This window comes from Caretta caretta, chromosome 2 (genome assembly GCF_965140235.1).
Source record: "Caretta caretta isolate rCarCar2 chromosome 2, rCarCar1.hap1, whole genome shotgun sequence".
Taxonomy (NCBI): domain Eukaryota; kingdom Metazoa; phylum Chordata; order Testudines; family Cheloniidae; genus Caretta; species Caretta caretta.
Window position 1 is genome coordinate 252,024,319 of NC_134207.1, and position 16,580 is coordinate 252,040,898.

The 16,580-nt window shown below is 40.2% G+C and overlaps 1 protein-coding gene across 3 annotated transcripts in view; it reads right to left on the bottom strand.

Moving 5' to 3' along the window:
- The window catches only part of RBM33 (RNA binding motif protein 33), a 145,473-nt gene that overhangs the window by 60,812 nt on the left and 68,081 nt on the right, over positions 1–16,580 (bottom strand). For all 3 annotated transcript variants that reach the window (XM_048837598.2, XM_048837597.2, XM_048837599.2), the window contains exons 11-14: positions 5,002–5,170; positions 3,859–4,190; positions 2,575–2,841; positions 1,324–1,611 (exon numbers count right to left, since the gene is read on the bottom strand). In XM_048837598.2, coding sequence (XP_048693555.2) covers positions 1,324–1,611; positions 2,575–2,841; positions 3,859–4,190; positions 5,002–5,170 — 1,056 coding nt within the window. The remainder of the gene's footprint in view (positions 1–1,323; positions 1,612–2,574; positions 2,842–3,858; positions 4,191–5,001; positions 5,171–16,580) is intronic.

A 16,580-nucleotide genomic window follows, 5' to 3' on the forward strand; every position in this document is an offset into this window, starting at 1 on the left:
GTATCCACTCCATCAGCAGAAGAGCTGCCTGAGGGGATGGCTCAGCTGCAGCTTATCATGAGGACTCCAGGACCTGGAGGAGATTGGCTGGGCTGGGGAAGCTGTGTTTGGAAGTCATTTGGGTCTCATTTCAGAGACCAGAAAGTGGAAAAGAAGAGGAAGGAAGGGATCTGGTGGCTGTCTTATTCACAAGAATGGGGAGGAAGTGCTGAGCAGTAGGGAACCAGTTTGGAAGAGAATGTATTAGATTGGGATAGGTATTGCTGAGAGAGTGGTATCTGGTGCTATGGGATATTGTAATAGCCAAAAAAGAACTAGACAAGTTCACGGAGGACAGGTCCATCAAGGGCTATTAGCTAAGATGGCCAGGGATGCAACCCCATGCTCTGGGTGACCCTAAACCTCTAAATGCCAGAAGCCAGGAGGGGAAGACAGGAATGGAGCTCTCCAATAATGCTCTGTTCTGTTCACTCCCCTTAAGCTCTGGTACTGGCCACTGTCAGAGACAGGATACTGGGCTGGATGGACGACTGGTCTGACCTAGTATAGCAGTTCTCATACTAAGCAGCAGGGAGCTGGTTGGACCCAGAAGCCTCTTAGTCGGATATGGGAAGCTGCAGGACCTGAGGCAAGGGAAGAGAAGCCCTGCTGCTGCTAGCCCTACTCCAGCCTCCTTTAGTTCCACGTCACTCGCTGTGGTTCTAAGACACTTAACTCCACCAACGGATTGCAGGTCAGCAATGTCCTGCCCATACCACCTCTGAAGCAACTCTATGTCCAATTCATTCCTGCTCAGTGTCCTCCCCACTCTTCTCTTCCTTTCCTATTAAGTAGCTGTTCCTACTTTAACAACATCATATACCAAAGCAGGGTGCCCCTAATCAAGTAGGTTACCTGTCCCCAACTTTTGTACGAGTAGCTCCCTTACCTTCCAAAATTGACTCACCCATCCCTTCCAACCTTCAAGACCTGGACCCCTCTCCTGGGAGGAGCTTGCAGCTAATCCCCTTCTCCCCTTCTGAAAACACTATGAGGAGAGTCTGCAATCTGGAAGTGGGACGCCTAGTGGCAACGAAGTGTAGCACAGAGGTGCCTATAGGTGAGTTTATACTCCACAAATCAGACTAGCAAATGTATAAAGTTATTCTTTAAAAAAAGATAAATAGATTATCCAATGCTTTAACTGTTACTACCAGGCAGTGCCATACTGGTATGTTTTGCAGCTATTCCTCATCTGTACCTATAAGGCAACTGGTTACATTAAGAAATAGAAATGCATGTAGTACAAACAGCCATTTAAAATTAATGGAAAATCTCCCTTACCTCTGGTTCAGATTTTACTTCTGCTTTAGTTTGGACCACTGGCACGACTGCTCTAGCTTTCATTTCAGTCCTTCCATGGGGGTTCCCAACACCAACTACAGATCTTGTAGCAGGTGTTGTGCTGGTAATGGGTTTCACCTGCGCAGCAGGTGCAGCGGTTCGCTGGTTGTTACTAATCTCAATAGCATGCGAAGGTGCTATTGGTAATTCGCGCAGGTTGCTATTTCTTGAAGCAGTTGACTGTAGCTGCTGATTCGGACGCTTGACAATGTTCTGTGTTGGTGTACTCTGACAGAGGCAAAAAGACAACATATATATAATATGGAGGTCTTGGTAGCCATTTCAGAGTTCAGGTTATGTTTAGATTTCCACTTCAAGCAGGACTAACATTTAGTCTCAAAAATTGGCACTGACTCTTCAGAGGACAATTGCATTTTCAATATAGCTTTTTAGTAGATGGCTACTAACTTTTGAGGAGTAAGTGTTTAAAAGTGCCCTCCTTCTGAAATGTTCTCAGTTCTATCACATATCTTTAGGTTTCTTTAAACAGCAAAACTTAAGACTTCTCTCGCATATACACCACTTCTAAAATAAACCCAGAGAGTGACTGTCTGATCAGAATAACTGCTCTGAACTATGTCCAGATTAGTCAAGGTACGATGCCTTGGATCCCCCACCAACCAAGTGAATGGTGGAGGGGAGGAGGGACAGAAGGAAACGGGGCAAAGCTTCTCTGAATTGGAGCAGTCAGAGTAACAAGGGATCCCCCATGGCACTGCTTCATGGGGCACCAGGAAGCCTAGTCAGCAGTGCTATGGAGAGGCCTTCAAGCACAGATGCCCCATTGCTGAAGCACTGAGCTCCCCAACCCCAATCACAGCTTTACACTTGACCATACAACCCTCCCCACTATTCCACCCTTGATCTCTAGCTTCTTCGCATGAGAGGGCAGTGTGTCTGTCTACCTCTTTCTTTCACACAGTGAGTGAGAAGAGGAGGGGAAGAGGGAAAGACAATAACTCAAGGGGGAGACAGAGGTGGAGGGGAAGTGGTTATAAATATAGGATATTGAATAAATGAGGAAGGACAGAGGAGAGAATGAGTGAATGAAGGGGACAGAGTAAGAGGAGAAGGAATAGGAGTGAAAAACTATGCTCAAAGGTTTTAAACTTGAGCTCAGATACACAATCTTTACACACACACACAAAAACGAGGAAACACTGATGTATGCCAGTATTTACTGATACTTACATGTCTTGGATTCATTGGACCCTGCCGCTGTTGGCACTGCATTCTATTGTTATTTGACTGTTGCTGTGAAGTCTGCAAATGAGGTCTGAACTGTGGCTGGGTAATGGGAATCAAAGGCTGTGGTGGACCGGCAAGATGATGGTGATGTTGATGCTGATGATGCTGCTGTTGGTGCTGGTGCTGCTGCTGCTGGAGCTGCTGCTGGTGATGCTGGTGGTGTTGTTGCTGCTGGTGAGGCTGAGGCGGTAGAGGAGGGTGCAAGGGACCCTTTACATTTGAAAAAGAAAGAAGACATTCTACACATTTGGTTTTCAATCCTAAAGAAAACAAGCTCCTTAAGCCATCAGATTTGTTCTCGTATGGCAACGTTATTTTGGCTGGTACGTAAGGAGCTCTAGGCTTTCCTGGGGCGACAGTATTTGCGGATTGTTGATTGCTGTGCAGGGTAATGAGATCACTTGATCACTGAACATTTGTACTTACATTTTGGCTCAAATTCTTAACGTGAAAAAAAATCTAAAATAACGTTACTAATGAGACTACAATAAATAAATCTAATTGTCCTACTTGCTTCTAAGAATTACTACAGTACAATATTTACTGTTAAGAAGAAATTCAGTGTATACATCGTGAATCTATAACAAAGATTCCCTAAAGTTCAAGGCCCTCTGCATAGTATTTTTCATCCTCATACCAACCGTTTGTCTACTTCAACAAATGGTTTAAAAGAAAAACTAATTTTTAAGAAGCCATGCTGATTTCTGTCACTGCTAGTCCCCTAAAACACACAACTCATTTTTATCAGCAGAGGGCACCCAAGACCTGTGACAAGAGGTGAAATAACCCAGCAATGTCTATATTTTGTATACATACACATCTCTCTGTAAACTGACGTTTTTGAACAATACGACACTTTCATATTTCTGCTGGAGTAAATTAATGTAAGGAACTGTTGAACAAAATATGTCATTAAGAACTTTTCTAATCTCATTAGCTGTAAGCAGTTGAGCAGAAATCACAGCCATTTTAATAATTTTACTATATTGGTGTATGTTTCACAACTAAGTTGTTGATATGGCGATGAAAATCCACTTCACTGTCTAACACTGTAACATGGTAACAGGCACTACACTTAAATCTACTTCATATTTGTAACATCAAACAAGACATAGCCATTTTGGTTAGTTCGTTGCCATCAGCTGAACGCAATGATCCCAATATAGCTTTCTAAATGCAAAAGTTCTAAATAGTGCTTATCAGCCCCCTTTTACCATTGATTCATACCTGCATATTGGGCTGTGTATGTGTTCCTAGAAATGGCTGTCCTGGGCTTTGTAAGAACTGTTGTCTGGGCTGCATGAAAGGCCGTGGATTTGCTGAACCTGGTTGGCTGAAATGAAGAATTCCAGCAGGATTCTGAGGCTGAATGTTTGGCCTTACTGGTCTGTCTCTGGGAAATACTGGTTGCTGCCCTGGTTGATTATATCCTGGTCCAGGTTGATTGAAAGGCAGAGGATTCTGGGTAGGGACAGGATGGGTATTATTAAGGAGTGGGGGGTGGGGTGGAGGTGGGGGACTCCGTTGCTCGAACAAATGATGACTTGGGAATCTTGGATCTGTTGAAATCAAAACATTTAATTAAGTGACAACCTCCTCATGAATACAAATGTTTGTTTTAAATACAGTCTTGCCACATTTTCAGTTTCAGGAGACTAACTTGATAATTTGAGGGAGGGATAACTACAAAATATTTTAGTTGGAAGAGCAGCTCCGCAAGGTTATATGAGAGATACTCCTCCTGCTTGTGCCAAGAACCACCTTAGCATGGAAGGTGCAGACCCTTGGGAGAAAGAGAACAATTTGATAACTGGCTGGCATTAATAGTTATTTTTATTATTTCTACTGCCGAAGCACCTAACAACTCCAAGCAGGAATTAGGACCAGAGAAATGCAAGCCCTGACAATCTAAACAAAACTAATACCCTTTCAATCCACGCAAAGAACTAGTCAAGCCACTTTATTCAATTTTTATAATTTACTTAACACCATGTTTGTTGTGTTGTAACTTTAACATTAATTGAAAGATTGGACAAAATTCATAGAAAGTTAAATTTGTAGGGCACCAATATTCTAGATAGATACAACTGTTAATGGGGGAATGACCACAGATGAATGGAGGAATGGTACTGATATTTAATATCTGAACTGTAACAAACTGAAGACTATGTATTTTGGCTGCTTTTTGAGAGATGACAAAATACAGGATCACACTAAATCATAATGGTCCCTTCTGACATTCAGATCTATGAATGAATCTATCCACACATATGAAAAGGGGATACTATGTGAAAAGGAAGAATATTCAAATGGTATATTTGCGATGAAAAAGGTCACCCTGTATACGAATGTAAAATTAAAATGATCTACCTCCCATGAAGAAAGGATCTCTTTCCTGGGGAGGAGGAGGAGGCGGAGGAGGTGGAGGCATAGGTGGTGGAGGTGGGCCTCTCCACTGGTCCTGGAGAGGGATTCTTGGGGCTTGGGTGAAGTTGGTAGGAACAGGTCCAGGAGCGTGCTGCTGAAAATCTGGAGGGCCCTGTTTAATAAGACAAAAATCAGCCAAACTAAGTCTATCTTTGAGAAATTCATCCATAGTCTATTAAAAATACTCTTAAAAAAATCAGTTGATTTATCAATTATCTCCTGTAATATGTACAAGGTTGGCAGCCCTACTGAGTCATTCTTGCACAATGGATCAGACACTGAAGCTGAGAACAGGATTTTGAAATCATTTCACAGCGTTTTAATAGTCATTGTAGCACCACAGGAATGCCATTTCTTTTCAAGCTTATTGAAATCCATGCAATTATTGACCTTCTTTCCCATTAATCCAAAAGTCTGAATGTCTACTTTAGAAAAACGTTCCTGACATTTATCTTCTTAAACCATGCTATTCTTTGCCATCTATTTAGTACAACCTAAAGCTACAGAAATGAAGCAGCTTTACTTCAAAAGGAAAAAAAAATCAATTTGCGGCATCCAGAAAATTAGTGCAATCATCTTACAATAAATAACAGGAATTAACATTTCTACCAATTCACATAAAACTTAAATAATTAAGCATCTGAAGCATTTCAAAAGGCATATGAAAAATTTACACCAAATGTGTCTTTTCTTGATTTTTTTAAAAAAAGTTTTAAATAAGCCTTTAAACATTGTCTTAATGTACTGTTATTTCACAATCAGGAGCACGCAGAATAATTCAGATTTAATTCAGTAATTCATACTACCACTATCATTTTTTGCTTTTATATGGAAAGGTTTGACAATTTAAAAAATTGATACCATTCACTAAAAATGTGAGGCAGTCTCCCATCTATCAGTACATTCACAAGGAACCAGATACCATATTCATGATAAGCATGCACCATCCTATTATGCATGAAAAAGCCAGAAAGGTAATCAATGTCGTCTCAGTACATCCCTGTTTTCAAACAAATATGCATTTAGAAATTAGTGATGTGTATTACATGTGCACCTGGTATTCACCAACAATTAGAACCACATTAACCAAAAACAAGTCCTTCAAAGTAAACAGATTCACGAAGAGACACTCCCTTTTAAAGTTAAGTAAGAGAATGTTAAAAGTCTGAAAGAACACAACACAGATCTTAAAACGGTGCTTGGAAGTTTAACTCAAATCTGCCGTACTTCCAGAGGAGAAGTGCCACAGCCGCCACCCTACCACTCATCCTAATGTGCACACAGGCATGGGAAAAGGTAGGTGTCACAGGGCTAACCATAATTCAAGAATATCACTTCAGCGAGTTGGGCAATTTTTACCATGCTAGTCATCAATTTTAAGAACAGTTGAGTCTCCATGCCCATAAAACTTCTGGCCTCTCTGCTGAGAGCGCTAAGATTGAGGTTTTTGAGCAAGTAACACCTTTCCACTAAAAGCAGGGCTCAATCACTCATTTGACATCACTAAACAGCTGTTAGACATAACGACTTTTGGTCACTCCTACCCTGGACTAGACTGGACCGAGCAAACCTACAGATTAAAGGTTCTATATCCCATTATCAGTCTCCTGAACCATCCAGTCTCCAGTGGCTACTTCATTTAGAGGAGAGGCATTATTTTAAACTCAAGCATGACAGTCTTCTTGATGCATGTAAAATTTAGAGGGAGAGCTGGTAGTGGCTTCTCTATTTAGACTGCCTAACATCTTCCATTATAAAATATTCTTGGGACCTTTTTTTAAAAACATCTTAACCCCTCCATTGTAAACAGCCAGCCTTTGAAATTCAGTAAGGAAAAAGCCTCAGGCTAGAGAAGTGACTTTTCTTGTCCCAGGAAATTCCGTTCAGGTTTAGCTGAATGTTACTATTAAATATTGCCCTTCTCTCGTGTTGTGCAGGAAAATTCTGGCAGCCTGCCAATATGACAACTGAGTACAAACATCCTGAAGAGCTAGGCCTGCCCCACCACCTAAACAATAGCACCATCACCACACACTGTTCTGGGAACACCCAGGAGCTGCCAAAACACCTGTAGTAGAGTGGGGGAGGAAGAGAGCAAGCCAAACCAGGCTACCCCATCTGATCAAACCCCTTTTCTAGACCTGGCACATGGTACCAGTTAGAATCATAGAATATCAGGGTTGAAAGGGACCTCAGGAGGTCATCTAGTCCAACCCCCTGCTCAAAAGCAGGACCAATCCCCAACTAAATCATCCCAGCCAAGGGTTTGTCAAACCTGACCTTGAAAACCTCTAAGGAAGGAGATTCTACCTCCTCCCTAGGTAACGCATTCCAGTGCTTCACCACCCTTCTAGTGAAAAAGTTTTTCCTAATATCCAACATAAACCTCCCCCAATGCAACTTGAAACCATTACTCCTTGTTTTGTCATCTACTACCACTGAGAACAGTCTAGATCCATCCTCTTTGGAACCCACTTTCGGGTAGTTGAAAGCAGCTATCAAATCCCCCTCATTCTTCTCTTCTGCAGACTAAACAATCCCAGTTCCCTCAGCATCTCCTCATAAGTCATGTGCTCCAGCCCCCTAATCATTTTTGTTGCCCTCTGCTGGACTCTTCCCAATTTTTCCACATCCTTCTTGTAGTGTGGGGCCCAAAATTGGACACAATACTCCAGATGAGGCCTCACCAATGCCAAATAGAGGGGAATGATCACATCCCTTGATCTGCTGCCAATGCTCCTACTTATACAGCCCAAAATGCAGTTAGCCTTCAGTTTCTCATCTCCTTCTCTTCTGGGGGCTCCACATAGGACAGGAGCCCCACACTTCCTGGAAAGAAGATGGGAACACAGACCCAGGCAGGGCTCCCCCGACCACCTACTTTACCCAGCACATGGTGCCAGTAGCCCACCTCACTCCCACAAAAAAACACTTCTGCTGCTGCCAGCCAACATAATTAATGCCTGTCGCTCAACTGGTAGCAGTGTGTGTTGCAGAGCCAAAGATTCAGGGTCCGAACCCTCATGATAATGCATGATGGGGAGATTATTACAGCTGCACATAAGAGAAATTGTTTTACCTTTTTAAAAACCTAGCAAATTGCATATAAAAAACCATCACTGTTAAAAGAAAAGTTATTTAGGTTGCAAAGTCAAGTACTTCAAAGGTAGAAAATTCCAGATTTACAGTTGTCAAGGCAACCTTAATTCTACCCACATGTATGCATGAACTATGCTTGTCTTTAAGAACATAACATACTATTTATTCCACAGGACCCAAGCCTCATTCAGTGCACAGGATTCACTATTTTGTCTTCTCATTGTTCAATGTGTAGCCCAAGTCTGTATTTATTGCACACTCTTCAAGCTCTGTTCTGAAGGCAGAATTATTAATTTCCTCGTGACATTTTCTAGCATATCAGAGCGTCACAAATATTAATTTATTTTCACAATTCCCCTATAAGGAGAGGGAGCATTATGATCCCCATTTTACAGATGGAGAACTGATGCACAAAAAGACTAAGATGAAAACTATCCACCTAATTTTGGGTGCCTAATTCTAAACACCGAGGCCCTGATTTTTCAGAGCATTCAACCTCACATTGCTACTTAATATGTTCAAAGTACTGCTTCCATAGACTTCAGTTGCAACTGAGCGCGCTCAGCATTTCTGCAAATCAGTCCCCAGGTCTCAACCCAGGTACCAGAAAATAAACAACACAATTAGTGATACCACCCACCCTCACTGCCAAAAAAAGCTTAACAGATCTGTTCAGCACCACACAGGAGCTCTGTCGTAGAAGCAGGGATAGCATCCAACTCCCCAATGCATCAGTCAACTACCTTTGTTATGAGACAGTCCTTTTTCTTACTACAATGCCTTGTCTCATTCACCACACACCTTGCCACTTCTACAATAAATGAAGCAGGCATAGAAACACAGGACTGGAAGGGACCTTGAGAGGTCAATTAGTCCAGTCCCCTGCACTCATGGCAGGACAATGTATTATCTAGATCATCCCTGACAGGTGTTCACCTAACCTGCTCTTAAAAATCTCCAATGATGGAGATTCCACAACCTCCCGAGGCAATTTATTCCAGTGCTTAACCACCCTGACAAAGTTTTTCCAGATGTCCAACCTAAATCGCCCTTGCTACAATTTAAGCCCATTACTTCTTGTCCTATTCTCAGAGGTTAAAGAGAACAATTTTTCTCCCTCCTCCTGGTAACAACCTTTTATGTACTTGAAAACTGTTATATCCCCTCTCAGTCTTCTCTTTTTCCATACTGAACAAACCCAGTTTTTTAAATCTTCCCTCACAGGTCATGTTTTCTGGACCTTTAAGCATTTTTGTTGCTCTTCTCTGGACTTTCTCCAATTTGTCCACATCTTTCCTGAAATGTGGCGCCCAGAACTGGACACAATACTCCAGTTGCGGCCTAATCAGCGCACAGTATGAGTGAAAGAATTACTTCTCATATCTTGCTTACAACACTCCTGCTAATACATACCAGAATGTTTGATTTTTTTGCAACCGTGTTACACTGTTGACTCATATTTAGCTTGTGATTCACTATGACCTCCAGATCCCTTTCTGCAGTACTCCTTCCTAGACAGTCTTTCCCATTTTGTATGTTTGCAATTGATTAGTCCTTCCTAAGTGGAGTACTTTGCACTTGTCCTTATTGAATTTCATCCTATGTACTTCAGACCATTCTCCAGTTTGTCCAAATCATTTTGAATTTTAATCGTATCCTCCAAAGCACTTGCAACCCCTCCCTGCTTTGTAGCGTCTGCAAACTTTATAAGTGTACTCTGTATGATATTATCTAAATCATTGATGTAGAATATACATCAGTAAACTAACACTTGATACTGTCTATTCAGCTATTAAGATGTATTATTTAAGCATTAGTCCTTGCTAATCCATCCCAGCTGACAACTGGAAATATCTAACTGCAGTCCAGTCCAGTCAAGTATAACAACAGGGAGGCAATGGATGTGGTTTAATTAGGCTGCAACATTACTCACTTAAACTATTTGGGAGTACCTAGCAATAAATTGCACAATGAAGGTTATCTTCATTTCCTTCATCATTTCCTCATAACCCCCAACATGGCCCCTGCCATCCCATTGCCAAGAACTGTCACCCTCCCGTCTTAAGACAACTAAGGGGGCTATAAAACAAAGCAGTTTGGCTTCCCACTGTATCACATGTAGGAGCCCCAAACCCTCCTTCCTCAGTTCCCATAGGGATGCTTTCCCTTTAAATCGTTTTCCAATCCATTTGATCCGATAACCATATCCCTTCCATAATAAGTACCTGCATTGGACATCTGCCGCAAGTTTTACATACTAAGTTGCAACGTTATAATTTTACTCCCCTGCTCTACCCCACGGGGTCCCACACCCATTGTGGGAAAGATGAAAAAATCCACCTCACCTCGGCCAATCTGGTGGTAAGGGAAAAATTCCTTCCTAGTCCCCAAGGAAAAAAGAGTCAACTAGCATAATGCTCAGAACAGATCATGAAGGAGCCCTGTCCTCTCTCAGTTATCGTGGCTGGAAGGCTGGATGCTGCCAGCTCAGTCCAGGTAAAAGAGGGTTCCTCCGGGACTGCACAGGGTATCTCCTTTCTGAGCAGCTGGAAGGGAAATGCTCTCTCCTCCCAGATACGTAGTCTAGCCACTTCCCACTCCTACGCGGGGTAAACTTTCCCTTCCTCCCCAACTGGACAAAGACCCACTACAAACAGCTGCAGTGAGTACAGTTTGCCGCTTACACGTTTCTAAGGTTTTTACAGGTTATTTTGAGTAGCCAGTGAAAAACTACATGAACTACCACTTACTGTTAGGCTGATAATATGAAGGACGAGTCATGCAAAGTCAATTATAAATAGATTTGTTATTCAAAGAAAAGAAATGTGAAGGATGAACATTTTTCAAGGATAGTAACATTTGGACAAACTATGGGCATGATTCTGCTCTCCCAGATGTCAATGGAAGCAGGATTGGGCCCCTATGATTTTTAAGCAGGGTTTGATTTGACTTTTACTAAAAACTGGAGGAAGAATTTATTACTGTGCCTAAATTAAATAGTAATCATGTGTAATTTTATAGATTTGTACAGATTCAGCAGTTTCAATACAATTCTTTAAATATGTGATGTACAACTTTCCAAGTTTTTAATTTTACAAAATTTTATCCAGTGCGATCATTTATTTTCTGACTTCCATTAATTTAAATTCTCAGACAATGTGCATACATGTAGGTTGAATTTTTTTCTGTTTGTCTGTTTTTGCACTGCGTTTGAGGCACTGATGAGTTGAGTCAAATCAGTTGAGATACGGATTTATTTACCTGTGAGATTATTATATTTTTCATTCACATAAACATCATAAACTGCAAAGCACCAAAATCACAACTGCACCTTTGAATGAAACTTCATTGCCGTTGCTTTAATGGAGAACTAAGGTACAGTAATATTACACTTACTATTTTACTGATAGATGTACATTACATACATTTCTGAAAGATAAAGGTCAAACCTGCACTTAAATATATCTAGAAAAACTGCAGTTAATCTTAAATTTACTAGAATGCCAGTGCTGAATTATTACTTTAATGACTCATCACAATACTAACCTCTAAAGTCATCAAGTTAACTCTTTTATACCTCCAACTGCCATTGATATTTTGCAAACAAAAATAAAAGCAGAACATGTACCAGTTATTTAACTTTAAAAATTAACAGAGCAGGTGCAGCAGCCAGTTTTCATAATGGCATATTTTTGATAAAATCAGCATACTGTAACACAGATGCATAATAAATCTTGATATGCACAGTAGTTATTTCCATTTTTCATGGTTTTATATCTGGCCAGTTTCAAATTACAGCAAAATAGTGAGTATACATGTTAACTCAGATGTCTTTTCGCAAAAACCAAAATCTATTTTAACCCATTACTTTGCTTGAGTAATCAGTACTTTGATTCCGTAGCACCTCAACTAATCTTACAACCTTGAACACTGTAAAAAAAGGGGGGGAGGGGCGGGAGGGGGGTAACTGGTTCTCAACTAAATGAAAGAGGCTCATACGAGCTAATGTCATCATGCAAGGTAATAGAGATCAAATCCCTTAATCTCAAGGCTGAGATTTGTGCTTAAATTGGGGAAAGAAAAGGAGGAAGTGCCTCACTGTCACCCTCCAGCAACCCACCTGGGGCAGACCACAGCAGCAGAAACAAATGGCTATACAAAACCAACTTCCAGACTTCCATCCCAGAAAGAAGGCAGCTGCAATGCAGGACCTACAGCATGATGTGGGAAGAAAGATGGCTAGATGGTACTTGGAGGAGTCCTTTCCATCAACAACAGGGAATACTAGTTTCATCATTGATTTGATAATGTAATAAAAATGTACAGTATTGAACAGAAAAACTCTCGAATCAAAGCAACATGTTTATGGTGTATGTCATGTCGTAATAGGCACAAGCAGTTTTGGCAATGATTTGCCATGTGATTGGTCATTTTTACTACAACCACACTGCATCCATCTGTACTATAGATTTCAGTGAAACTTTACACAAGACAAATATTCCACTAGATGGAAGATGATAAACTAAACTAGAAAGTAAAGTTTCCTGAACTAGTCCAAAATCCAGGACTAACACCAACTAGTCACCAGCACCACTCACTTGAAGGGAGGGGAAGGTAGCAGGGTGAAAAATCTCAGAGAGGCTTCTTGAAAGTGCAATTCTACTCTAAAAAGTAAGGAAAGTTGCAGCGCATAAATACCTAAAGAATAACATGTAAAATTTGCTCTGCTTCCATGATGACAGGCAAAAACCTTAAATAAACTTTGTTTAAAATTAACTTTGTATTTAACTGTTTATGTCTGAATTTTAGAAATCTCAAAAATATTGTGTGTTAAGTTTACCTGACACCCTCCTCCCCACAAAAAAGAAGTCCCCATCCACTCCAGCACTCATCCCCTCAGACAACAAATTATGGCTCCACAGACAAATATTGCTTTCTACAGTCTTACATGCTATGCTGGTTATGCAATTTCCCTTTATACTGACTTCCATTATTCAATACATCTAAGGCACAACTTACATGCTATCAATCACTTCTGCAAAAATTGCAATGCTAAGTTGTGTCTACAATTCATTAGAGTTGTGAATAGCTCATTGAACATGACTTTCACACACTCAGGCAATCCTCCTTCTGAAAGAATATGAGATAAGGTTACTTTAATCCTTTCAAAGAATTGCACTATTTTGCTTTCCTTTTTATCCCCTTAAATATCCTTCCTAGTTAAGAAATTAACATTCTCTCATACAATTCTTACACAAATTGTACTTTTACTTTTCTGCACCTCTTGTTAATTACATGATGTTATCTGGAATAATCTATTCAAGAAGCACCAATAACTTTGGTTACCAATAAAAGAGAAAACTTAGCATAAATTGCTTAGCACAAAGTTAATCTTATAAAGCAAGGAATAAAGAGGATCTAACAGCTATTATATGACTTATCAGCTTCCCAAAAAGGGTCACTCTATACTTTTTTCAAGAGACTAATTAAATACCTTAACAATGTCATTGAAACTTCATGAATCTTTCAATAAATTATACCCTGCCTCTATAACATGTTTTCATTTATTAATCTCACTTAAAATGCAAAGAGCTATGAGAACCTCATTGACAGTTAAGCAGGGCCACTCAGTTAATTCTTATTATATGGTTTAATGCAAAGAATAATGACCGCTATAACCTATGACACAATTAAAACTATAGCCATCTGTCACAAGACGTTAATCCTCTTATTTCAGCAGTCATCAGACTTTTCAAAAAGCTTTCCTAAAATGCCTACCTTTTAGGAGAAAGCACTTATTGTCGTGGATAACTGGACATGTTTTATATACCTGGAGTGCATTTTACAAAATTTTAATGTAGAATTTATACACACCACTGTATGCTTTTAAGAGGTATACTTCTAATCAATTTCTCTTGGTTCTCATTTACTAGGCACAATGTTTTTAGGATGAGGAATGATGATTCATTCACTGAAATTGAAAAATAATATACGCATTCTAATACTATTTTAAACACCTAAATTTGGGACCTAATCTGCTCAATAGCTTCCATTTAATGCTTATTGCAGTGATGCATTTGCATTGAGGAAAAAACAGAACCCGCTGACTGGCATAATTATTTTCTCTAATTAAATTAAGACTTAAACTAGGTCTTTCATTTAAGCCCTTATAGGCCTTTATCAAGAGCAGGACAATAATAATAGTTTATAGTAATAGACAGATTCATGTTGATATTGAATGTCTACCTTAAATGAAATATGTAGCTACTTTCAATAGAATCAGCTCACTCAGGAGTCAGTTAAAAAAAATCATAACACAGTAGTTAGCTCGATTCAAACCGTCTCAGGAAATGGAAAACTGGTTCAAACAGAAGGGCTGTGGGAGCTGTAGGACTATAGGCAGCTCCAGGATGGGAAAATAGGTTGGGCATGTCTGTCCAAATTAAGTCAAAACTAAAGAAACTTTAAATAATATTAGGTGTGGATGTGGAATATATGTTTGACACTTTATAATGCTATGACATGAGAAGTCACATTGGGACTGAGCCATCCTGTTGGAAAATCCAGAAGAGCAATAACACCTGGTTTCTTTATCTTTACACAAATAAAAATTCCATCCACGCTCTTACGTAGGCTGAGAGGGTGGAAGACCTGTGCAAGTCAAGGAGAGTGACAGAGGAATTTCATGTTAGGATATTTAGGTAAATAAGGCAAGAAATAATGTTCACTCTTGTCCCAAACTCCAGCTTTAAAGCCATGATCATAACAATGATTCTTGAAAGCTGAGCTCTCACTGCTCTGTATGCCTGGCTGAAAAAAAAAAAAAAAAGAGTATTTACAGTGAGCAGGGAAAGGGCATAGCAAAGTGATGAAACCTCATGGACAAACCTGAACAGCCTCTGGTATCTGCAGGAAGAGAGGTGCAACCCTAAATGTTTCAGCTGAGATTAGAAACCTTAACATAACAAAATGTTTTTTTTAAAAGTATAGCTGTTTAGTTTTTAAACTAGTGAGCCTTCTGCAGCTTCAACTTCAGTTTCATCTTTGGTTTACAAGTCTCTTCTCTAGGGACTTGCATAAGAAAGTAAAAGATGGCCATTACCACTAACACTGAAATGTTTAATTGAAGATTCAATATAACATAGGAATAGCACACAGAACAGAATCTGGAGGACTGGTGCAAAACAGCAGTTAAATTTAGGGTGGCAGACTAGAAAATTTCCCATTGGCAATAGAGACTCCAGCAACCACTTTGCTTAAAGACAATAAAAATCTTTTTGAAGATTGATGTGCTGGGAAATTTACAATGTATTAGAAATCTCAGACTGATCAGCGTCCCCAAACACGTGAATAAGAAAAGCACATTTTAGAAATTCCTCAGTTTCAGGACTATTGAGATTAAGCTTCATTAAGAGCATTTCTTCTTCCTTAGATTAGAGGCTATTAATTGGGAAGACTATTAACAATGTTTATGACCTGGTATGTCTTGGTGATCCCGCAAGTTACCAGTGAGAATTCTGAAAAAGACTAGAACTAAATCAGATCATGAATACAAGAAATTCAGGATCTCTACATTTTAATCCAGCCTGGGTGGTACAAAGGGATATTCTTGTAACTAATATAAAAGCAATTTGGGAACCTCAAAGCAAAAAAAAACATTGGAGTGATCATGTCTTTTAAAAAATGAAAACAAACGTTTTATTTCCACCAAAAAACAAAACCCAAACAAAAAGCAGCTTTATAAAACTACTAATATTTCTGATGCAGCTGACTGAGGCCTGAACTACTCGGGGGGGCCCCCCCGAGTCGGCGAGTAGTGAAGATGTACCCTTAGACTAGGATATATGCCAGTAAACAACAGTTAAGACTTTGCTATACAGTTGTTAAATTACATGATTCCTGGTTTATGTTTCTGCAGAGAAACTCGATTTTGAAAGTGATTTACATAGCCTTGACCCTATCAATACCCTATCTGATACCCCTGAGGGACTTCTGTGCCAAAAAATCAAAAATTTTGCACACAATATTTTTAAAATTTGGCAGAATTCCGCAAATTTTTATTTGTCAATAAATAAATGTGGTTCCAGCATGGCAATGGAGATCACCCTGAAGCTCCCATCTCCCCCAGGACAGGGACTTGGCAGCGAGGCTACACCTGACCCTGACACAGTGCAAGGGCTGGGCCTACCCCAGAAACACACCCGGGCCCTGTCCCTGTGCACCAGGTATCCACCCCCTTCCCTCATTTCCCCCACATCCCCTTACCCAGCCCCACTGCCAGCACTCATTGTTGCACAGAAAACAGGAAGGCTCCCAGCACACAGATGGGAAGCTCGACTGGCAGCAAGAGGCAGCATTCAACTGCAGAGTCAGCAGAGCAAAGATGCAGCCTCCTTCAACGGGGCAGCTCTACACTTGCAGAA